Raw genomic sequence first — 23594 nt, 5'->3', positions numbered from 1 at the left:
ACATCACAGAAGGACTTCATAATATATTTTGGAGGAGGCAGTACTCAATTCAGTCAAGCGCTCACTAATCTAAATCTCTTAGTTCCCGCTTTGGAATGACCTTTTCATGGGCACCTCTTTCTTTCGGAGCTGAAGTCTTCCACTGCCAATGGCTATCCTTCTCTTCACCATTGGACTGTCCATTGAGGACATTTACAACGTATTTCCCTATTGTTGGGAGGAACTTCCAGCTATGAAAACTTCCACCGACTGCAAGATACAAATTACGGAGCTCGGGGTGGGGATGCCTTGTGAGCAATTGATCTTGCGATGGCGAGATAGCGTCCCAGCATATCCTCCAATAATCTACAGTTCTGGTAGTGAATTCGGGTAAGGTGGTAGATACCATCTCGTCCAATGTTTCTTGCTTCAATCGGTCGGATACAATAGACTGATCGTGGTCTGGTGGAGCCGAGATCTTACGTCCAGTTTTCGTGATGATTGTATTCGTGAAAGAATCTGAATTCGTGAACTTAAGGAGCGAGCTTCCACGAGGAGGCGGTAATATCTCCCCACGATCGCCATATATAACGACGGGAACGTCCTTGACCCTGGCGTATTCCGCCTCGTTCAACTTATAATGCACGACACAGACACCAGCTGCTGTAACCTGCTTCTCGACTCGATCGTCGTCTGCAATGTTCAATTCATCTTCCACCGGCGACAAGAGCTGACTAGTCCAAGCTCCTGTTGCCAACAGGATCTTGTCTGCTTCATATACACGCCCGCTCTTGGTCTTTACACCGTGAACTCCACCAGCCCCTCGAACAAGCCCATCCACATCCCCCGTCTCATAGCGAACACCTCTCTTCAACGCATCCTGCAACATCGCCGCTACAGCATCACTCGCATCCGCCCATCCAGCATTCGGATTCCAGTAGCCAGTATCAAACCCCTCCAACTGCGTTCCCGTCAACAGCCCGTCCCACCTCTCTCTCAGCGCCTGATCCAACGCAACATCACTCGTAACATCGCTCCCTCTCTCCCGAAAGTTCTTCCGTATCCGTTCCGCAAGATCGTTGCCCCGATTATTCAACATGATCCACCCGCTCTCATGGAAGAACCTCTCGCCTTCCTCGTTCTGCAGAACGGGCCAGGTCTTCCATGCGTCGAGGGCTTCGTACGCGAGGTCCATGTAGAATCGCGATGTGTAGTCGGCGCGAACGATCTTGTTGATGTCGGTGGAAGCGGCATGGCTGGGAGGGAATGGGGTGCGGTCGAGTACGGTGATCTTGGAGGGGTCGGGGTGCGAGAGCGAGAGGTGGTAGGCTGTGGAGGTTCCTAGGATTCCTGCGCCGACGATGAGGGTGCTAGGGGCGGACGGAGGGGAGGGCTCAGGCATTGTTGAAGGACGTGGGATTGATTATCCTAGATGTGGTGAGTTTAGGCGCAATTGTGTTAGTATTCAATGTGTGAGCTTATGGAATTGCAAGTGAGGGGCGACAGATACGACATCGAGTATGCATAAACTAGCGTATTGATGAGAACGCCTATTGATTTAGCAAGGTACCTCGTACGCAGAACACATAACGGAGCAAGAGATCAATGACTCTTGAGAATTATGGATTTTGGGATTGCCCATGTAGGAACCAATTTTAAGTATCAAGAAATACTCCGCGCACAGCTAGTGCATCCTTCGTCAGTGGGTAATTGATAAATCATGCTGCAAGTTACATAGTTCGCTGTATGCAACTCAGAATGACTCATTTCGACCAGTACCTCTTTGGATTATACAAGTAGAAAGCCGGCATCATAGATATAATAAATCCAAATTAAACCCCTCTTAACTTCGAGTTCCCTTGATCAATCATCATTCCCGACAAAATCTCCCCCTCACAAAAAACAAACACACAATGCCTGACCGCGTACTCGACGTCGTCCTCGCCGACCGCTTCACACCCACCTCGCGCACAAAGCCAACCCATATAACCGATCCCGCAAACAACAAATTCACCACCCCTCTCAATGTCTGTGTCATAGGTGCTACACGAGGAATAGGCGCATCAATAGCACACGCATACGCCCAAGCTGGCGCATCCACCCTCATCCTCGTCGGACGATCATCCTCGTCACGTGAGCTCTTATCCGTGGAGAAGCACGCCCAGGAACTGCACCCCTCGATTCGAACGGCGACGTATTTCTGCGACTTGACGTCTTCTAAAGACGTAGAAGAGCTGGCAAAGAGGGTGAGGGAAGACATTGGGAAACTTGACATTCTCGTGCTAAACTCTGGCATCTCCGGGCCGGTGGTTTTGAAAGTAGAGGACGGCGACCCCCAGGATTTTCAGGATGTTTTCAATGTCAATGTGCAGGGGACGTATCTGGTTGCGCATTACTTCATACCAATTTTGAAGGAGAGTGATGGCGCGAAGACCTTCATTGTCGTGGGCTCGTTTGCGGCGTGCATCATCAAGGGACATATTGCGAATACGGCGTATTGCTTGAGCAAGTTTGCACAGAGCCGGCTGGTGGAGTTCATTGCGGAGCAGTCTGGGAAGGATGGGATATTGGCGGTTTCTGTGCATCCGGGTGCGGTTGCGACGGATTTGGCGAATGCGACTACGCCTGATAGCTTTAGACCTTGTAAGTCCGTGGATATGAGAAGCTCTTCGATAAGACGGATTGAGATTAATAGGATCACAGATTTGACGGACGATGTCAGCCTTTGCGGTGCTTTTTGTGTCTGGCTGTGCCAGGAAAAGAGGATGTGGTTAAACGGAAGGTTGATCAGTGCTACATGGGATGTGAGCGAATTGCTCGAGAAGAAAAAGGACATCGAAGAAGGAGATCTGTTAAAATGGGGTTATCGGACTGTGAACCACATAGACAATTGATCGACTCCAAGCTACAGCACGTCGCTTCGTACCAGACATATTGGAAGGAAAGGATGCACAAATACCCATGAAAAATTCGCTCGAAATATCATGCTCATTCCTCATTTTCAAGAGATTCTTCGACTGCAATGGCCAATTTCCCAGACGTAATTCTACGCACCCTCCGCCAACGACCGCACAACACTTCGCAAAGCCGCCACATCAGCGCCCAAAACCCTCTCAACCAACCCGTCCTCAGTCGTCCTCACAGATCTGCTGGCCTTAATACTGGGTACATTTACAGGACTTGGCTTTCCATTCTTGAAGAACAGAAAAGAGGGCATGGCCGAAACATCATAGCGCTTGGCAACGTCCTTGACGTGGTCGACATTGACTTTAGCAAAAGCGAGTTTTCCCTTGGTGGCGTGCTCATCAGCTAGCTTCGAAAAGATAGGTGCAATGGCCCGGCAGGGAGGACACCAGTCGGCGTAGAAGTCGACGACGACGGATGTGGAAGACGACAGTATGGAGTCGAGCTCAGACGATTGGGTGACCTTTTGTACATTCCCAGAGGTTTCTGGTATGGGCGAGCGGTCGGCGAAAATGGCCTGTACGGTATCTCTTAGCGTATATTTCGAGAGTATCGATTCGTCAGCGGAGACAAAGAATTGTCCCTACGCGAGCGAAGGAACAATAGTGCGTGTATAGCATTTGCTTTGCCCATCATGTTGTACGCAATTGCTTCATATGGTGCAGTTTTAGAAGCTTACAGGCCTAACCAAAACTACCAAGACTACTGCTAAGATGATGTACTGCAGATATTCCATGATGAAGAGGCGTACCAGCTTCTTGGTTCTCAGCGACGTGACGTTGCGTTTAGATGGAATATGGATGTTGGACTGATGAAGTATGAATGCTGGATGTCGTAAGTCGCCAAACGATTTGCCAAGAATCTGCTAGCGATCAATGAGATGTGGTTGCATTCTATCAAACTCTTTGGAATCAACGAAATACCAAGTTTTTGATATTTGTAGGAAATCTCTTGTCCTGTTCAATGACGTTACTGTGAACTGTGATCTTTATGATATATAAAGATTCGTAGCATCGAAAGCCATCTCTATGTTATGTGGCGTCCAATCACAAGAGAGCCCCTGCTTGGCCGCACGACGTCATCGCCTCTCAGCCACATTTGTCATCCATGCTTGGTGGACCTCACCTGTCCATCATTAATTGTCTTTGCCTCTAATTCTCTTTCCTTAAGTCCTCGTAGATTTGTTCTGGTGGAAGGGAAAAATAAAACGCCATGATGTTTCCTATGCGACGCTTTACCTGGAGGCGCTTTCTTCTCTTTGGATCTGCATTTGTATTCTTCTGGATATTTGTGTTCAGTCTTACACCACTGACAGCGCCGCTACCTCCGTACACTGGACAATTTGAGGTCGGCATTCTGGACCTTGAGGTAGAAGTGGAGAAAAGAGTTATCAATGAGGCGATATTGAAGGAGACGGGCGAGAAAGCTTTCGAGGTAGGGAATTGGTTTTCTTTGGTTTCCGGCCCGTTCCGAGACCTTTCCACGGAGACCGCTTTTCGATATATTTCTATTCTGGGGATATCAAATGTCTCTGGTTGTTTTCCCATCTTCCCATGGAGGATGAGTGTCTGTCATAGTTCACTCTATATGATATTGTCCGCTATCATCGATGCCACCTCATCGTCGTATATATTTCTATTGCCGAGGCTTCTTCTCATTCGCAATATCTTGCTACAGATTCTAACATGAGTATAGCTATCGACCCTCGCAGTAACACTGTACTATCCAACCAACAAACCTCTTGATCCAAACAAGCCGGAACCCTGGGCACGACCATGGCTCCCTCAGCCAATCTCTTTGATAGGCACCGGCTACGCTCGCCTTGCTGGCATCCGTTTCCCGCCATTCCAATGGGTCTTCACCTTCCTGCTATGGGCACTAGGATCTCGAACCGTAATTCCAGGCGTCGTGGACGCCCCCTTACTCTCACGGCCTGAAAAGCCCCTCATCGATGTCAGCGATAGTTACTCCAACGAGGCAGGACGCCTCGCTAATTTCGACGACGACCGAGAAGAGGAGCATATCGAGCTCAGAGACGAAGCGAAGGGCTCGCTTCCATGTGTCGTCTTCACCCACGGCATGGCCGGCATGTCGCAGAGCTACTCGCACTACCTAGGTTCGATAGCGAGCCACGGCGCGGTCGTCGCAGCAGTCGAACACCGTGATGGCAGTGGTCCAGGATCCATTGTGCATTACCCAGACGGCCGCGAGAAGAAGGTCTGGCACATGACGCACAACGACTTCGAGTATGCCATCCCACCCCCTTTCCACCCAAACCCAGTCCTGAAAAACCACAAACACTAACCCCCTCCCAACAGACCATCCTCAAACATGACCCCCCGCGCCCTTCAAATCGCCCAACTCGCCTTCCGCGAAGCCGAAATGCACGAAACCGTCCTCCTCCTCCAGCACCTCAACTCCCCCACCACCCCCCTCCACAACCTCAAACCCTCCTCCCCTGAATCCTCCTCCCTCCCCACCTTCCAATCCCGCCTCAACCTAACCTCCACAACCGTAATCGGGCACTCCTACGGCGCAACCGGCGCGCTCCAAGCCCTCAAGCCCCCCAACCCCTTCATCGCCGGGGGCATCGCCCTCGACCCAGGAAAGTCCTCCGGCCCCTTAAACCACGACATCACCTCGCCCAACCTCATCCTGCACTCAGGCGAGTGGACGGAAAAGCAAACGGCATTCTACGACCAAGGCCCGCACTTCGGCGTCGTGCGTGACCTCGCGCGCGAGGTCGGGAAAGTCGCGCCCGCGTGGTTCATGACGCTCAGGGGTACCGCGCACCCGAGCGTCACGGACGCGCCGCTCATTGTGCCGTGGGTTATGCGGCTTGTGACGGGGACGCGGGAGGATGCGAGGACGGCGTTGGCGGAGTATGTGGATGTTAGTGTTGCGTTTTTGAGGCGGGTGGGGCAGGGGAGGTGGGAGGGCGGTGGTGGTGAGGATGTGTTGGGGGAGGAGGCGGGGAGTCCTGAGGGGCCGCTTGGGAAGGGGGAGGATAGGGGGACGGTTAGGGGGAGGAGGGGTGGGGTGTGGGAGGTTCATGTTGCGCCGTCTAGTGAGGGAAGTGGTTGAGTGTGTTGTTGTGGGTGATGGTTTTGAAGGCAGTGTACGATATCCTGGATGTTTGAACGAAATATGTATATACGTATAACACCAACTAATGCCAGCGTTCCCTTTTCCATCCCGCGAATGACCAACCCAACGACAATAAGAAACAACATCAACAACGCCATAACCCCCCGAGATCCTCCAAAGAAAACACATCCATAAACCCTCGAAACTCCCTACGCACTCACTCCAAACACCCGCGAATCCCCCGTTCAAGAGAATCGAAATCGAAACCGAGACCGAAAGGCATTCACAGCGGCATAATCGGCGGTTCCGGCCCCGCAGGCACAATCCCATTCCCAATCGCCACAGTCGCATACCCGCGTTTAATCTGCCCTTCTCATCAGCCTCCATCCTCATCACCACCCCCTCCCCAAGCTTTCAAAAACACTCACCGCATAAAAGTCCGTACTATCCCTCCACACCCCACCCCCCCAATACAGCCTCCCCAACCACTTCCCCAACTCCGGATAATCCAACCGCACCATCTTCAAATTACACCGAAAAAGCGTATAGTACACGACGTCGAACCTCACGAGCGTCGTATACAACCTTACATCCGGCTCCGTGATGTCGCTCCCCAGCAGGTAGGGGCCAGCTCCCGGGGCGGCGAGGCGGGCTTCGAGCGCGTCGAGCGCGGTGAAGAGGGAGGAGATGGCGGCGTCGTAGGTGGGTTGCGTGGTCGCGAAGCCGGCGGCGTAGACGCCGTTGTTGATGGAGGTGTGGATTAGGGTGTTGAGGGATTGGATTTCGGGGGCGAGGTGTGGGGGGTTGAGGGAGGGGGTTGGGGAGGGGGGGAGGAGGGCGTCGAAGGCGTGGATGAGGAGGGAGAGGATGTGGGATGATTCGTTGGTTACGATTGTTTCTTTTGTGTCGGGGATGGGAGGTTAGTTGGTGGGAGGGAGATTGGAGGGGGAGGGAGAGGGTACGTACCGTGAGTTTTATCCCACAGCATCGGCACGGTGATGCGTCCCGCGTACGTCCAGTCGGCTTTCAAGTACAGCTCTTTGAGGTACTTCGCGCCGTACAGAGGGTCGCGTTCGGGGCCGCGCTTCCCGGAGAACATCCACCCGTGGACGGGGTCCCGCGCGTCGGCTTCGACGAGCTGGATGATGGATTCGAGGCCCTTGAGCGCGCGCACGATGATCGTGCGGTGTGCCCACGGACAGCAGTAGTTGACGTACAGGACGTAGCGGTTTGGTTCCGCGGGAAAGCGTTCGGATGGGATCGTGTTGAGGAAGAGGGAGGGCTTGGGCTTCCAGTTGCCGTCGGGGCCCGTTTGGCAGATTGCCTGGTGCGTGGTGTCAGTGTGAAGTACTTGGCTGGGGGTGCTGGAGGTATTGCTGTGCTTGTTTCACGACTCTGAGAATTGGTATAAGGGAGGTTGGCGCTGAGGACTCACACTGTTGTCGACGGTCATCTCAGCGGTTGTGATATATATCTCCCTTCGCCTTTGCAAAAGTCATGAATCTTCGAGATCTGGTCGTTGGAAAGCTATCTGCCATGGTGAAAAGCAATCACAGGAGCGAGTTCTTGCGATAATGTATATCTTAGGTGAGAAGTGCCTTGGTGGGTAGTTGGTTACGAAGGGTGGGAGGTCGGAATTAAATGATTACAAAACAAATAGAGGGGGCGCGGGAGTGATTATTATTTAAATATTGCTAGCCAGGTAGCTTGTCCGACCTTAGTTTATTTCCAGTGATACATCATGGAGAAGGAATCGTTTAAGATATCGATTGGCGGGACCTACGAGGACTGGAAATTCAATGTGCACTCGCCGAAGGGGGCTTTGAATCTATTCCGAGCGTGCATGTGAGGTCGGTATAATGTTCGATGGATATCAGATGGTGACGCCGGATGAGGAAGCGTGGGGACCGACCGAGGCTCCGCTAGACGTGCTAAGAGCAAATTGGTAATTAAGGTCTTGTTCTGAACCAATTTATTAGATCCATTCCACGGCTTATTTCCGTGGTACCTTTTTGGGGACTGGACAACTCATCCGTGGCCGTGTCGCGTGATGCCACGATCTTGTGAACTCCATTCAGCTATGTCGGCCTGCCATCGCACTTGGTCTTGGTATTCGGAATTCCTAGACATGATTACTATCATTTCAACAGGTTCGTAAACGATGCAACCTTCTCCAAGCCAGCAAAAGTAAGTAATCATCAGATGTAGTGGAGAGAGAAAAATCAATAGATCCTAACAAGATGAATCGCTAAAGCGCCAAATGTTTCGCACGTCACACCCAAGAGCCCCGAACTCCAATCCAAGAGTGCGTCTCCCAATGGCTCTCGCTAGAGGATAGGTAATGGGAAGGAATCGAGGGTATCTAGATGAAGATAAATGCTACGTGGGGAATTCTGCTCCCGCACTCTGCTCTTTTTCCCCCTGACATGCTGCTCTAAGACAAAATCATATGCAAATCAAACCGGCTTAATATCGATCATTGGCATTATTGCCGCCGCCGCTAAAACTGTATCCTGCTCCTCCCGGTGTGGGAGGGTACGGTGTCGGTCCGCTCCCACTTGTGGTTGACTGGTGGCGGTATTCTTCGTAGCCGCCGGGGCTCAGTGCATCTGGGTTGTCGTTGTACTGGGCGTAGGGTGCGACGGGTATGGGGGTGTGTCCATGGTCGCCTCTGCCGAACCTGTCGTCACCCCAGCTGAGAGGTCGTCCAGGATGTCTGCCCTCGTCCGTTTCTGTCGAATTGAGAAGGGCGTATTCGTCCTCCTCTTGGTTTCCGCCGCGCTCTGTGCGCCTGTCATCATCGTCTGAATCGTTGTGGTGGTCACCCATTTCCGTAGACCATGCATTATCCTTTTGCGTCTCGCCGGAGGCGTGGTGGGGATTCATCTTGTCTGATTCGTAGGGGAGGACGCCTTCCTTGCGGAACTTGGTGAAGTAGTATACACTGATACCGGTAGTGACGGCGAAGAAGACACTGTGAACAATCGAATTAGCACCGCGCTGATCGTCACCACAGGGCAATGGTTTCAGGGAACATACAATACAGCAGCACCGAATCCGACCGTGATGCGACTCAGGTTGCATTTATCCTCAGGTCCGAACTTGAAAGTTGTGCAATTGCCATTGCCATCTATTTTCTTGTCCTTTGCGCCTTCGCGGATACCCTCGGCATTCCACATGGCGACCGCAATGAAGGCTGCAAACCACAAGACTGGTCCGGTGTTAGCATGTTTGTGCATTGAGATTTTCCGGCGGGGAGGAGGTGCGTACTGGTATAGAGAGCATCGAGGGCTAGGAAAGCGTATGCGTTTGCGAATCGTTTGGCTCTCGACCACATGGGTGTCATTACGAGGTAAATGATGGCAGGCGCGGTAAGGAAGCCCTGCATGCGTTGTCAGGATACGAATTCCTCTTTGTTATACTTTGTCCCGAAAGGAAATTTGTTCAGAAAACATACCAGGGCAAAGAAATATTTTGTAGCACCTCCGGTCTCGCCATCTTTTGTGAGAATGGCAATGGTGATGCAGCCTCCGATGAAGATGAGCAGGACCTGGAAAACGTGCGCAACGACCTTGCACTTCTGAATATAGCTCTGCGGAACCCGCATTTTGGCTCAGTGGATGTCCTCGATGGCTCTGCTCGTCGGAGAAATATGCGGAGGTGTTGTTGTCTTCGTCGCCGTCGTTTTCGTCGATGTTAGTGGGTTGGGTGAGGTGTAGGGAGGGAGGTAAACAGAGCTGACACAAATCAACAACTGACTGTCGAGGGACCTCCGGCCGGAGTGGGACGGCAGACTGGGACTGGATTAGGGACTGGCTGCGGCCTGACGTCGCTGCTTCCCTTGGCGGCGTATCGAGGGTTCGCTAAACCGTGTCGCACGTTGCGGAGACGATAGGTTATGGGGTGGAGGTGTTTGAGGAGGAGAGGAGAGAACGAGGGAGAAGGAATTGTGTAAAGGAGGGCGCGGATAGTGTCTTTTTTGTTGTTTATTGAAAGAATTGCAGAAGGGGGTGTCAACAGGCAGAAGAATAAGGCCGCTTTCTGTAGCTGGCAAGCCATCATCCATCATCCATCAGCCATCAGCCTCATTCTCAGCTGGGGTCTGCATACTGACTAGACTCTAGTCAGTCGTACAGCCTCAGCATGTACTCGTACATCTCCACAACAAGCAATTGCGCTGCACTGCACAGCATTCCCTTTGTATATGATTCCTAGACAGGGTCAAGATTGGAAGAGTTTGAAGAACACTTGGACGAATGGTGGCTCTCTACTGTGCTGTACCTTTTGGTAAGTAGTATACTACATCAGGTACTTGTATTGTTGGTAGTTGTACGGGTAGACTACCGCGCGCATGGTGGCTATTCTTAGGCCGCCAACCCTGAAGGCGCTGACGAGGCCGCCGGGCGACGGGCGAGATTGGCTGCATTGGCCATTACAGGCTATTGGCTATTGGCTATTGGCTATTGCCTTTTGGCTTTTGGCTTTTGGCTTTTGGACAGACAATACAAGGAACATTGGGCGACACCAACCACGTTTCGAGTCTGCCATCTACTTACGCGTCAAGTAACTACAAACAATCATCCCCATCATCATCATTAAAATGAATACCATCACAATTGCTCTGAATCCGTCATTCCCTCTTCGACTTATCATTTTGCTCTTGAAAGATGAAAGATATCTTACTTTGTCAAATACACGCATTCGCACAATCCCCAGCCTTGGACACAAGAAGGGCCAGCAAGTACCCTAAGTTCCGGTAAGCGTATACGAACCACCCCCCAAGGCTGTGCAAAAAGATATGTCAAATTCCTTCTCTTTTAGTCAGGTACCTCTAGTTAGGTACAGACATACTCCTTGGATAACTTTAATCTCTTACCAGCGCAACGCCACACCTGAGCGAATAATCTAAGGTCACGTTCGATTAAACAGTTTTATACGAAGTACGGCGTATCTGGGAAAACACGAAACGGAACGAAGAGAATTCTCTTACTAAAGCACATCCATGATAATCTACTAATTCTCAATACTCGCTAATTGACTAATGATACAAACCCATTGTCCAGCAAACTACCTGGTAATAGAAGATCTACGTTCGCATCACCGGCTCTGTGCCTAATCGGTACCTTTATATGTATTTCATATGTACATACAACGCCTTCTCTCATATGGCGCCGACCTCGAGCCTTTTCCCCCTCCGAGTTATAGAACATCATCAGCCCTACGCAAAGTTGAACTGTGAGGCGTGATTTCATTGAATTAGGGCTTACCCGTCGATGAGTACAGGTACTTCCACTGCGCGTAAAGCTCGATGTTGTTGCAAAGGAGGACTGAGGTATATGCCGACGAATTATTCCGTCACAATGGTCATTTCCCCTCTGCGCTTACTGTTTTGGTGCACGTTGATAGGATGTCTTTGTACTACCATTCTGACATCTATAGTCTAATTCCAAGTCACTTAACGCATCACAACGAGGTAAATTCAACGAGTGATTCTACTGCGTGTACAAGATTCTGTTATTTACATTGTATTCATTACCACCATCTATCCACTTCTATCCTCTCCTCCCTCTCTTCACTAACTAAATCCAAACTACCCAGACATTCTTCACTTCGCATAATCACTCTCATACCCATCATAATTATTCTCATCATAACGCGCCTCCTCGACCGTCCCTCCCTTCCCAGCATGCATCCTGTTGAAATGCCGCAGAAACTCATTGTTGTTCGAGAACTGCGGTTTCGTCGGGCAGCCTAGGATGTTGCAGGACGTATGCTGGAAGCGGCGGACGTGGCCGTGCCAGTTGGTGTGGCACATGTTGTGCTCCGCACAGTATCGGGGATACTCTTTGTTGTGGGCACGCTGGCCGGCCGAGGAGTAGACTTCCTTGTGGCAGTACTCGCAGGGGTGGTGGACCATGGTTCTGGTGGGCTTGTCAGTGGGATGGTCAGTTGCGGGTGAAGATGCTGGTGTCTTTTCTTGTGTTTGCGTGGAGGAGTTGGGTCGTTTGACGACCGGACGACTGGATTCAGGGATAGAAAACGGGAAGGTTCGTTACGGTGAAGTTGGGTTTGAAGCTAACTCGTGCTTTGCGGGGAAGAACGGACTCAGGGAGCTCCAGTATACTCCGTACTCGCAAGCCTGGCGAGAAGTAAAAGTTAGATGAAGACAGGAAGTCACTTATTTATAACGATTTCCGCAGTGTTCATCGAACGGAAAGAATCATTGCGTGAATTTGCTTCAGTCTGCGCCATTGTCCATGAAGGGTGTGGGGAATTGTGACTTGATTCATCGATGCTTGCCGACTGTCAGTTACATTGAAGCACTTAGTTCGAGAGGTGGCCTTATAAACCTGCAATCTTCGTTGAGCGTGGTCACTGTAGGGGTGTAGGGAATCTTAGCTTGATTCGTTGGTGATTGCGAGTTGCATTGAAGCGATTCGAGAGGTGGGCCTCTCGACAAGCCTGATCATCTGCCACTCGTTATAGATATCTACGAGCAGCAAAATCGCCACGCAAGGAAGCCAGTCCATCGTGCTAGCTAGCCTCATGAGGATAATGCTTGATCGCCAACATCTGATCGTACATGGTGCATTATGCATTGTAGGGATGGCAGCGGTGCGGCAGTTGGTTACAGCCTTGCGGGCGAAAGGGGCACCATCTCATCCGATATATTTTCTTCAAGGCATGGTGCTTCTAGTCGGCTGCAGCAATACATGGAGGCTAAAATTTACAGATAGAAGATTAATGCATGTACACATTCATAGCACCTTTGCAATGCAGGTAATCTCATATGAATATTGTGGTCTGATATATGTATTCCCCTCTATAAGGTAAGATGGCACTGTGTAGTAATCGACTGCTTGCCTTCAACCAGCCTGTAGTGCGAGCAGTGGCAATTCATGCAGGGCCTTCCCGACTCCCGAAGGACCAAAGTCACACGATCGATCGCCTGGCAAACCGCAATAGGTAGGTACATTTTAAGCAGATGATCGATCATGGAGTAAACATTCTAGAGCTGCCGCATCTGAAGGCGTCGATAAGGCTGCGTACTGGGCGATGGGCGAGATCTACGTTGTAACAAGGTACCTAAGCTACTCGATGTACGGAGTACACGTCAAAAACAGACTAGCCAAACCATTGGAACAAAAGGACAAGGAATCCATTTTTCGTAGAAGCTGGATCTCTTCCGAGGTTCTTTCTCTGTACTGTACGGAGTGCAAGCTTTTGGAATTGATGGATTTTTAAAAGACCTGCTTGAATTACTAGGAACAAAGGATCAATGAGCGGCTATGCTGCTTGTAATTAGATTTCCAGCGTCATTATAAGAGACATTAAAAGCCACCATCTCTCGTCTATCGTGTTCAAAATCGGACTGTAGTGGGCAGTCTGGGGATAATCAGTATCATATGATTCATATTCTTTTCTATGGAGCAACTGAAAGCACCAGCACGTTACTCACGATAATTGGAAAACAGCGCACGGGAAAGAAAATCCTAATTAGAAGTCCCGGTATGGAAATTGGCGTTATGGAAGGAAAACATCATTCCAGTTTGTTTGGTAGTAAAACAATTGATAGATTCCTATTAGGCAAGCGGGTCCTAGGGAGCACGCCATTGCCAAAATTACGAAGTCCCACTTTCCATCCACTTCTTCCTTTCTTCCTCTCTCTTCATCATTCAAGAGAACACGGATGGCGGCAGTGGGAGGCTATGGCCCTCGGTACGATGCCACGATGGCATAGGGATCTCGCAGAAGTAGGATATGCTGAATGAGATCAGCGGAGATCGCATTGGGTCAAGGAGGCATTCGACATTCGAGGGCAGTCGATTTTGCGTGGGCCAGAATGGTGGTCTTCCGGGCGACCGAGGCTGCAGGGGCTGTGTTGCATAGGAAAGAAAAATTAGTTGCATGAGGGAAGCGTTGCTCTGGGTTGAAAACATTTCAGGTTGGTAAAAGGTTGCTTGGGGTTCTTCAATGCGCGTGTGGCCCTAATCAACGATCCTTCATCACGCCAACGACGACAAACACAGGAGCTCTTTCTCCTCCTCGACTACCATGGTTCCTGGAAGCAATCGACTACCCACGACCCTTACCGACGTAGTGTGAGTGACTAGCATGGTTTGCTCCGTTGACCTCCCGCGCCGTCCGCTCAAGATAAACTGAAGATAGGGTCCTCCAGTCTGGATCTAATCCACGACCTTGTCCCGGACAGCATCGAAGGTCACCTTGGCGGGATCCTTGGCATCAGAGTCACCCCACTCGATCTCGTAGCCACGGTCGGCTAGGTAGGTACGCCAGTTGGCATCCTCTTCGACCAAGTTGGGCGGGTTGGCGGGGATCAAGAACCACGCGACGAGCATTCCGAGAACAGAGAAGCCTGACCCGATGAGGAAGACTGCCTGGTTTCCACGGACTACGTCATCACCATAGGAGGCTAGGATAGGCTTGAAAACGCTGGTACCAATGGCGGCGCCAGCTTTGGAAATGGCAGCGCAGAGACCGAGCATTTGGCCACGAATGGATGTGGGGAAGAATTCGGAAGATGTCGCGACGATGGTAGCGCCGGGGCCGACCTCTCCAAGAGTAAGGAAGAGTCCGTAAAGGACGATGAAGAGTCCAGTATAGTTCTGGATCCAAGGGAGAGCTCCGCCCATGATGAATCCTAGAGCGGCCTGAAGACCGAAACCGAGGGCCATGGTCTTTCTGCGGCCAATCTTGTCACTGAGGTACCCGCCAATGAAGCCACCAGGAAGATAGAAGCACTACAAAAGTTAGTTGACGATGTCATGGTTCTACAAGCGAGACAGCAACGTACGGTGATGAGGGTTCCCCACCCATACGACTTGACCAGTGAGTCACCGGCATTGACACTGGCCGAGATGGTCGAAGAGAAGAGACCGAAGGGGTAAGCAACATAGTTGTACAGGAACCAAGCACCAGCGGAACCGAGCAAAGGGCGCCAGTACCGACGGACCGCAACATGGAAGGGCATCATCCTCTTCCTGGACGAGTTGCGTCGCTCCGCAGAAGACATTGCCATGCGGTAACGGAACCAGAAGATGGACACAGGGGGCTTCGACACGTCAGTACAGTCTCATTACATGGCCATATCACAGGCCACACCACGGCACAACTCACAATTATACCAAGAGCAAAGGAAATACGCCAGACTTTCTCATAATGCTCCTCCTTCTGATGGAAGCAGAGGAGAAGGAGGAGAGGAACAAGTCCAGAGAAGATGAAGCCGAGCGATGCAGATACATCAGCGACCATGGCAAAGATGAAGCCTCTATGCTTCCTCGCACGGGCACTATCATCTGTCGACTCTGCCGTACCTGCGCCTGATACTGGGTACTCGCCTCCAGCACTAGTGTCCTATTAGCTCGGATTCTTATTGAGCCCGTCCGTAGGGAGACGATGCAGGATTGCCTGTGTTTTTGGCTACTTACCCGAATCCAGCGATGCCACGAGAGATGGTCAACATCCAAAACATTCCCTTCTGGGTCACACCATGAGACACGGCGGTCATGATGATACCGATTGAGAGGAACAGCGTTGTCAAGACGGCACCAGACTTGCGACCAAGGCGATCACTCAGGAAGCCAAATGCCAGCATACCTATGATCTATCGCTTCGAGTTAGAACGACTACCCAAGACGAGTACCTTGACTCGGTTGTCTTACCAAACCAATGATGAACGCATTCGTCAGTTGCGACTGAGTTCCGATGTCGAGCGTGTCCGGGTACAGGACGGTCAAGAGCAGTAGCAATTGACCCATCAAGGCCGAGTTGTATGCGTCTGAACCAATGGCAAGACCAGAGAAAAGAATCATGAAGAAGATGGATCGCTTCGAATACAGGACAGGTTCGGCTTGAGCCTCCTCTATGTCCATCTCGACTGTGTGTGCCACCTTCTCATCACCTTTCTTAACGTCATCTTTGGCGATATCGGTCGAGTTGACCTTTGGGTCCACCTCTGTAATCTGCGAAGATTCCATGGCGACTGCGAGCGTTGGAAAATATAGAAGACACGCGCAAAAGATCACAATAGCCGCGAGAAGGGGCTACGCAGCATTTAAAGGGAAGACGGCAACGATTGTTCATTAGCTTGTCTCTACAATTCTCAGATGAGATGAGATTGAACGCCCAAGGCCTCTCGACATGACTAAAGATACGAATAAAACCCATATCATGTTCATTTGCCGAAGCGACGGGCAATTGTCCGGCTATCTCATCAAAACAGTAGCCTGGCATGTTGATCCCTGTGTATGGAGTAGAGACGGCATAGCGGTTTGGAGCACACCTATTAGGCCTATCAGACGGACGTTGATGATTGGAGCTATTCAGGTTTGGGAGCAAAAGAAGCGGAGAATTGTGGAGATGCAGGAAAACAGGATATCGGAAAACCGCATGTGCACGTGGAGTCCTCGCTATTAGTCCCGATTGGGCAAGCCGCGTCGGCCTGTCATCGGGTATATTCTGACCTCGTATCGTCTCTTCAGAGACAATTGCGGAATGGGTCCCCACGCATACCCACTGCTATGCTGATAATCTTAAGTTTTGTTATTCAAATGCCGCGGCTCGCTTTATCTTCCTCTGAATTTTAATATTTCTTTTCTTCCATTGAATTGGTCACCAACTAAGCTTCAACTCTGGAAGCTGCGTAGTAGGAGAGGTGTGAGTGACAGTCGCCAATATACATAGGGCTATCGGCAGTCTTCCGAAGTGTTACTGGTAACAATGAAGGAGCACATTCTCCCACCACCTGCTCCGGCAAACGCCCAGGAGCAGCAGAAAAGCCGCTGTCGAATGGCATCATGGTACTCGATTCGCACCCTATGCGCCATTCTGATCATAAACGTTTTCATCTGGGTAAATACTAGCCAATAGCACCAAAAGCACATATCAATGATCCCGACCGTCCAACGTGATCTCAGGAAGAACAATATGAACATTACTGACTGAAACCCTCAAAGTTCCATGGCTCCGCGTTCGTACCTAGGACACACCACAACTCATCCGGTAAACAGACCGACCTGGAAAAGTTCGAAAAATGCTCAATTGACACTTTCGTCGGTACTGGCATGGAGTTCCTCAAGACGGCGGAGCGTCCACCACTGGAAGAGTACGTCTTGCGACGCAACAATCTCGCCAAAGCGCTCGTCGCCGACTCAGTAGATGCATTCGTGGTCGAGCCAGGCTACACCTTCAGCTACTACGCCAATGTGACACAGCCTCAATGGGAAGTCTGGGAGCCCGAGGAGCGACCTTTCCTCATGGTGATCCGACCAACGAAGAACGACGATGGGGAGATTGTGGCTAACACGACATTCCTGGTCCCCAGCTTCGAGGAAGTGCGCGCCAGACTGTTGAAGATGCCATTTGAGGAGGAGATTGAGGCGGTTCCGTGGGAGGAGCATTGGAATCCTTACGTTACGCTGTACACGAGCGGAATCTGGGGTGATAAGCTGAGCCCCGTCCTCATGGTCGACGAGGAGATCCGCGACTTCATCCAACGAGGACTTGACAATCACGGATTCACCGTCGTAGGCCTTTCTGGCGAGGTAGAAGCCGTACGACAGATCAAGACGGAGCGCGAATTGGGCATCCTCTCCGCCGTCAACACCGGCACCGTCGAAGCCATCCGCGCCATGCGAACCTGTCTCTACCCCGGCGTGACCGAGAACGAAGTAGCCGCTGTCCTAGACAACACCATGCGCGCCGCAGGCTTTGAGCCCTTTTTCGACATCGTCGAGTTCGGCAAGTCGGCAGCCCTCCCCCACGGCGGCCACGACGGCGAGCGCAAACTCGCCCCAGGCGACTTCATCCTCATCGACGTTGGCTCGCACCTCTACGGATACTCCTCCGACGTCTGCCGCACCTTCTACCCATCCTTCTTCCCCAACCCCCCACCGCCAGAATACAACCTCACCGAGCACCTCGCCGTCTGGACGCTTGTCCTCGACGCACAGGCCGCCTCCGTGAAGGCCATGGTCCCCAACGCGACCGCCGCATCCGTCGACATCGCCGCGCGCTCCATCATCTCCGCCGCCGGCTACGGCCAGTACTTCACGCACCGTCTCGGCCACTCCATCGGCATCAAGGCACACGAGTCGCCGTACCTCAACAAGGGGAACTTCGAGGCGAAGCTCAGGCCCGGCATGGTGTTCACCAGCGAGCCAGGCGTGTATGTTCTCGGAAAGTTTGGCGTCAGGCACGAGGATATCCTCGTTGTGAGGGAGGATGGCGAGGCGGAGAATCTGAGCGGTGGGTTTGCGGTTAGCCCTTGGGAGCCGTGATTTTGAGATGTGTCTGCTACTGCTCGACTATTTCGTCCACCCATTCAGTGGACATTTTGGAGGGAGGGACGGAGGCCAATATATTCGGAGAGATTTGATGTGCGGTGAGAAGCAGTCAGGAGGGAAATCGTCTTTTTCCTTGAAAAGACAAAGAAAAGAAACGAAACGGAAATTAAAAACAATGTACACTACCGCAACGCAAAATGTACTAGAAAAAGCATAGAAATTCCGAGTCAGGTGTCATGTCCTGTATGTATATAAAGCATCAGCACGATTTTTCATTTTTCAAAGTTTGTTACTCTTATCACATAACACTCTTTTGCAAAATCTTTTTTCGTCGACAAAGGAAAGATCGGAACAATCTTTTATTGACAGGCAGGTACGTCTACGGATAGGTTTATCAGACGAGGAAGGTGCTGGACATCGAGCATCTCCTGCTATTTCCGTGTGGCCAGTACACAGCACGACATAGACATGTCTCGACAACAGACAGAATATACTCGCAGTACACTTTCAGCCAATGCCAATTCCCGGACGCTTCTTTCCCCACGGCTCTCAGAACGCACAATTTACCTTACGCCCGAACCCATAATCCTCCATAGAGCAGACACATCACAGTGCCCTGCTCCCTTTCCTTCTCGACGACGCTTGTGGACAGTTCATCGATTATCTCTAGGCAGCGGCGCTTGCTCTGTCATCTTTCTCCCTGTCGGCGATAGCATCTGGGTAACAGTATCTCTCCAGCACATACTTGAGAGCCGATCGGCGGATTGGTTTCGAGATGAAGTAGTCCATACCGGAGTCTAGGCATGTTTTCACGTTCGATTCCTTTTCGTCACTCTTTGTCAGCCCCTCGTATGATGCATGATGCAAGTAACATACACATACACAAACTCACCTCAGTGTAAGCCGTCAACGCGACAATGGGTCCCCTGAACCCGGACTGCCTTATGAGCCTCGTTGCTTGTAACCCGTCAAGATTCGGCATCTGAATATCCATAAGGATGAGGCTGTACGCATTCCGGTGACGAGCACTGTGTATGACTTTGTCGAAGGCTTCTTGGCCGTCTGTCGCGATGGTGACGTCGTGTATGTCCTCGAGCTTCAGCATTCGTAGCAAGACTTCTTGGTTCGTCTTGTTGTCTTCGGCAATCAGGATCCGTGGCTTATTGCTGGGTTGAATTGCTTTGGTTTCGACCCGTTCCGTGACTGCGGCTGTTTGCGAATTGGAAGAGGAGGAACTAGGGGCAAGTAAAAGCTGGTTGATGTCGACTTTGTGTGGGTCCGAATAGGTCTCCAATGCCGTTGTAGCTGGCGTCGCAATGTGTGGATTGGCAGTTCCTAATGTCAATCTAGGATTTGATTGCATCAGTTGCGGTAAGTGTGTGTCTTCAGTCCACCAAACTGCCTTCATTTCGTCGACAAGTCTATTCTGAGACGGCAGTCCCAGCACCGCTAGGTGTAGGCTTGAATTTCCCGAGCTGTCAGCACGGCTAGCCGCCTCCTTGAGCGGAATTGACAAGACGAAGGCACTGCCCTGTCCAACTTTGCTCCTCATGCGTATTGTACCTCTCATCAATTGAGCGAGTTGCGAACAGATGCTCAGGCCAAGACCAGTGCCTCCATACTTCCCACTGATGCCGAGGTCACCCTGCACGAATGGCTCGAAGATCTTGCTGTGGAGGTGCTCTGGAATGCCGGGGCCCGTGTCCTCTACTTCAAACTCGAAGGAGAGCCATCGCGCGGGCAGAGACGTCAGGCCTGGACGACGTGCGACATAGGGTGGATATTTACTCTTTACGGACATTGTCTTGGTGATGTTATATGCATCACAGTACGAAACTGTGGGTCCAATTGCGTTCGCCGAGACTCTGGCTCTTGAACTAAGATGGGGTAATGAGCTTTGTTGAGACTGGTCTGAGGCCTCTCTTTCTTCGGGCATGTAGACCTCTCCCATGCATCGAATGTTGACAGTGACTGAGCCTCCTGCCGGGGTGAACTTGAGACTGTTTGAGACTAAGTTAAGGACAACTTGGACGATGCGTCGTTCATCTCCATGGAGCCACATGTCTTTCAGCCGCCCGAATCCGAGCGACCCAGTGTTGCTTCGCTCGGTTGACTCTCCACCATCAGTGGAATTCACGTCGTTGTGATCTTCGAACTTGACTGAGAGGTTTATGCCACCTTCTCTCGCTTGTTCTCGAAATATCGCAAAAACCTGCGAGCCAATGTCTCTTAACCTGAACTCCTTCTCGTCTAGGCGTAGCTGTTCGCCAACCTGATTTTTACTGCGTGCTGTTAGCATCCCTTCAACCTTTCATACTCCCACGAACACGTCACCTAAACATTAGAAGATCGGTCAGCAAGCTCAGAAGCAAATCTCCGCTTTTATATATGATGCCGAGGTACTGCTTCACTTTCATAGGGTCGCCCTCAGACATGCAGACCGTGCACATTCCTAGGATACCATTTAGCGGTGTCTTAAGTTCGTGCGAGATATTCGCAACAAACAACGTCTTGCTCGCGTTAGCCGTTTCTGCCGCCTCCTTGCTAAGTTCAAGCTCTGCGGTCCGCTGCTGAACCCTCTCCTCGAGCCTTTCGTACTGCATCATCAGCTCGTCGGTCATATCGTTAAATGTTGTCGTGAGCTCTGTCAGCTCGTCGTGGACGAAGTGTTTGCTATCTTTGACCTTGGACGGAATACGGAACTGCCTCCTCCTGCTGGCTTCCCGCTTCTCTGCACGATGTGCTGCGGATTTCTTCCGGTACCGGATGACTTGGCCAAACGACCAATTATTGTGAGCAAGCACCTCATCTGTCCCATCGGAATCGGCATCGGCATCGGTATCCCCCTGGTCACTCGGCTCGAGAAACTGACGTACTGCGTTCTTCGCCGTTGCGTCTCGCAATCGCCTGACGGGCTTGCTGAAGTAGTGAGCGATCGGGAACGTAACCATCAGCAAAAACCCCATGGTGCCAAATACGCAGGCAAGGATGAGTCGTCGAAGTTGGTCAATGAGAGCCCAGACTTCGGCGTGGGAGCATTCCACTACAACCATCCAGTCGACCAGGGAACTTCTCACCATGGCGTACCCGACAGCGACACCGTCGTTTTGCTCGTTCTCCGTGGATATCACGCTCCCGGCGTTGTTCTTGTTTGTTGTGGCATGGGAGAAGCCTCCGCGGATGGCAGGGTACCGCGACCAGTCGAAGGGCGGCAGGCTGGGAGCGTCGACATACTGCATGCGTCTTCTTTTCACGTCTTCCCTTTTCGTCGGAGGGAACTTGTACTGAACTTCGACATTTGAGCGAGAAATGACATTAGGAGAATCGAACAGATAGCCGGCGGGGAATTTGTTCGTGACCACAGCGGGACCAATTAGCAAACTGAGTCCACTATCGCCGAGACCCTCTCTTGCATTCACAACATCGCCGACAAGCTGTGCATCAAGTACGATCGTAATCCAGCCCAGTGTCCGAGCATCTGAGCTATTGCTCTTGACAATCGGCATGGTAATCGACACCAGTGTCAGATAATCGTCAACTCTATACGGTCCTAACAGAAGATAATTAGTCCTATTAATTCCCCTCCCTTGATACTCAGCCACATAACGGCCAGCAATCCCTTCAACGACGTGGACGTCGAATCGAGGATACAACCCCTCCACAAACCCAGACTCCCCGTCCCCCAACTGTGCAGGTTGCCCGTCCGGCTTGCTATACGGCAAGGTGATGCCCCTCACACTTGCCGCTGTACGGCTGAATAGCACGCGATCGGATCCCTCTTTATGGTAGATGCGGGCCTGCACCGCGACGCGACTGTTGCCGTCTCCCGAGAAAATTGCGTCGTAGTCCTCGGCTGTACGTTCCCAGTGCTCGCCGTCGGAGTCGCCTTCTCTGTAGTAACATTCCAGCGCTGTTTGAGGCGACAGACGCATGGTGGCCTGTTTGACGAGCGTCTGCATAAGGAGGAGGCTCGAGGATATCTGTGCGGACTTGAAGGACGCAGTCATCATTAGAGCCCCGGATCTATGCATCTCATTAGTACGTGAATGTATTGTCTTCAGTGAATGTGATGTGATGGATTGGAGGTCCGTGGGGAACTTACCGCACATCGAGCACGAATTCGTGCGTCGTGTACCATGTCGCGAGCGCCACGACGGTCAGACTGATGCTCGTGGCGAGGAAGACTAGAATATCCAACTGCTCGCGTATCGGGATCCGCATCGTCGCGACGTTTTGTCTGTGGAACCATCGCAGGCTAGACAGGCCCCCTAAAGTAGATGTGCCTGCGCTCTATGGGCGGATGGAACGATGGGACGACGAGAGGTCAACATGCAGTGCAGCAACGCAGGAGACACGACCAAGTCTTGAAGAAAAGCATAATCAAAATCCATTCCATTCCTCCCGCCGAAGTCCAGGCGCAAGGAATAAAGACTTGTCTCGGGCGTTTGCAGCTTCGGTCTGGTTTCTGAGACACTGTCTTGATAACCCCTACCATGGAATGAAGATAAAAGTGCATGTCTCTCCCATTCGCAAATGCGTTCATGATATGAATGATAGAACAACAACAATGGACGGTGAGCAGTATGGTGAACCAACTCTCCAGGGAGAATTGAGAGTCAAACACATGATCCTCTAGGCGCACAGCCGAAAGTATAGAACGACACATCTTAAAACCATCTGCAAAAAAAGGTGAGTCAACAACTCAAATGGATACATACTTTGCATTCCGTAAGATACAGCACACATCATTTTCAAAATTATTTATGCGTTCATCTCGATCTTCAAGCCTGCGTAATAAAACACAATAAAAAATCAAACATAAAACACAACCTCATATGTCTAAGTCACTCACTCATGCATTCTCGTCCCCTTTCTCAGTCTACCCTACTCCTCCCTTATTGAAATCCAGAAAGAAATTAAACTAAAAGCAAAAAAATAGAGTATCAATTGCACTCTCAGGTTCAGTTACTTTGATTATTTGAACCCTCAAACCCACCCATCCACTTCCCCCTCTATCAGCGTGCATGCGCCCGCCCGCATCACCTCTGACAGTCCAGTCATAAATAGGTGTAGATAGTTTGTCGAGAAGAAAAACAAACGAAAAATCATCACATTCTCAAAGCGACTTGGAAGTACCCTCACAACTACTATCCTGTATCCTGGACGTTATCGAAACTCCCGCCTTTCCAATAAAAGCTTCAGGGAGATAAAAAGATATCCGTCTACCGTGCAGCAAGCCAGCGACGCCGCTCGTAATCG

At 51.1% G+C, this 23594-nt stretch overlaps 9 protein-coding genes across 9 annotated transcripts; 3 read left to right on the top strand and 6 right to left on the bottom strand.

The window, feature by feature from the left end:
• Positions 1–33: 33 nt before the first annotated feature.
• BU24DRAFT_425416 (FAD/NAD(P)-binding domain-containing protein) lies at positions 34–1618 on the bottom strand. The gene has a single exon (XM_033528733.1). The coding sequence runs from the start codon at positions 1379–1381 to the stop codon at positions 65–67; it is 1317 nt and encodes a 438-aa protein (XP_033381132.1). The 5' UTR covers positions 1382–1618; the 3' UTR covers positions 34–64.
• Positions 1619–1892: 274 nt separating this feature from the next.
• Positions 1893–2873, top strand: BU24DRAFT_435166 (NAD(P)-binding protein; the record flags this gene model as incomplete). Its single annotated transcript, XM_033530070.1, has 2 exons — positions 1893–2622; positions 2683–2873. 2 exons carry the CDS (start codon positions 1893–1895, stop codon positions 2871–2873), a joined length of 921 nt encoding a protein of 306 aa, XP_033381131.1.
• A 152-nt stretch (positions 2874–3025) lies between these two features.
• On the bottom strand, positions 3026–3912 carry BU24DRAFT_395951 (thioredoxin-domain-containing protein; the record flags this gene model as incomplete). Its single annotated transcript, XM_033525280.1, has 2 exons — positions 3623–3912; positions 3026–3460 (listed from the first exon to the last, which is right to left on the bottom strand). The coding sequence occupies exons 1-2, from the start codon at positions 3677–3679 to the stop codon at positions 3026–3028; spliced, it is 492 nt and encodes a 163-aa protein (XP_033381130.1). The 5' UTR covers positions 3680–3912.
• A 180-nt stretch (positions 3913–4092) lies between these two features.
• On the top strand, positions 4093–6027 carry BU24DRAFT_395948 (uncharacterized protein; the record flags this gene model as incomplete). The annotated part of the gene is made up of 3 exons (XM_033525279.1): positions 4093–4377; positions 4639–5189; positions 5262–6027. Exons 1-3 carry the CDS (start codon positions 4156–4158, stop codon positions 6025–6027), a joined length of 1539 nt encoding a protein of 512 aa, XP_033381129.1. The 5' UTR covers positions 4093–4155.
• A 286-nt stretch (positions 6028–6313) lies between these two features.
• BU24DRAFT_351539 (uncharacterized protein) lies at positions 6314–7333 on the bottom strand (the record flags this gene model as incomplete). The annotated part of the gene is made up of 3 exons (XM_033523698.1): positions 6314–6394; positions 6459–6928; positions 6997–7333. Coding segments are annotated over 3 exons (888 nt in total), but the record flags the coding sequence as incomplete, so codon positions are not given.
• Positions 7334–8496: 1163 nt separating this feature from the next.
• On the bottom strand, positions 8497–9637 carry BU24DRAFT_465147 (uncharacterized protein; the record flags this gene model as incomplete). The annotated part of the gene is made up of 4 exons (XM_033532252.1): positions 8497–9004; positions 9070–9241; positions 9301–9412; positions 9488–9637. The coding sequence occupies 4 exons, from the start codon at positions 9635–9637 to the stop codon at positions 8497–8499; spliced, it is 942 nt and encodes a 313-aa protein (XP_033381127.1).
• A 4579-nt stretch (positions 9638–14216) lies between these two features.
• BU24DRAFT_435162 (MFS general substrate transporter) lies at positions 14217–15923 on the bottom strand (the record flags this gene model as incomplete). Its single annotated transcript, XM_033530069.1, has 5 exons — positions 14217–14792; positions 14846–15103; positions 15169–15397; positions 15480–15655; positions 15714–15923. 5 exons carry the CDS (start codon positions 15921–15923, stop codon positions 14217–14219), a joined length of 1449 nt encoding a protein of 482 aa, XP_033381126.1.
• Positions 15924–16553: 630 nt separating this feature from the next.
• Positions 16554–18602, top strand: BU24DRAFT_453126 (peptidase M24). Its single transcript, XM_033531239.1, has 2 exons — positions 16554–16902; positions 17007–18602. Exons 1-2 carry the CDS (start codon positions 16771–16773, stop codon positions 18327–18329), a joined length of 1455 nt encoding a protein of 484 aa, XP_033381125.1. The 5' UTR covers positions 16554–16770; the 3' UTR covers positions 18330–18602.
• Positions 18603–18851: 249 nt separating this feature from the next.
• BU24DRAFT_484559 (uncharacterized protein) lies at positions 18852–22556 on the bottom strand (the record flags this gene model as incomplete). The annotated part of the gene is made up of 4 exons (XM_033533348.1): positions 18852–19157; positions 19228–20617; positions 20670–22358; positions 22438–22556. 4 exons carry the CDS (start codon positions 22554–22556, stop codon positions 19002–19004), a joined length of 3354 nt encoding a protein of 1117 aa, XP_033381124.1. The 3' UTR covers positions 18852–19001.
• Between the last annotated feature and the right edge of the window lie 1038 nt (positions 22557–23594).

The sequence above is a fragment of the Aaosphaeria arxii genome (assembly GCF_010015735.1).
Source record: "Aaosphaeria arxii CBS 175.79 unplaced genomic scaffold BU24scaffold_7, whole genome shotgun sequence".
In the NCBI taxonomy this organism is placed as follows: Eukaryota; Fungi; Ascomycota; class Dothideomycetes; order Pleosporales; genus Aaosphaeria; species Aaosphaeria arxii.
This window is presented reverse-complemented; position numbering and strand designations above follow the sequence as displayed.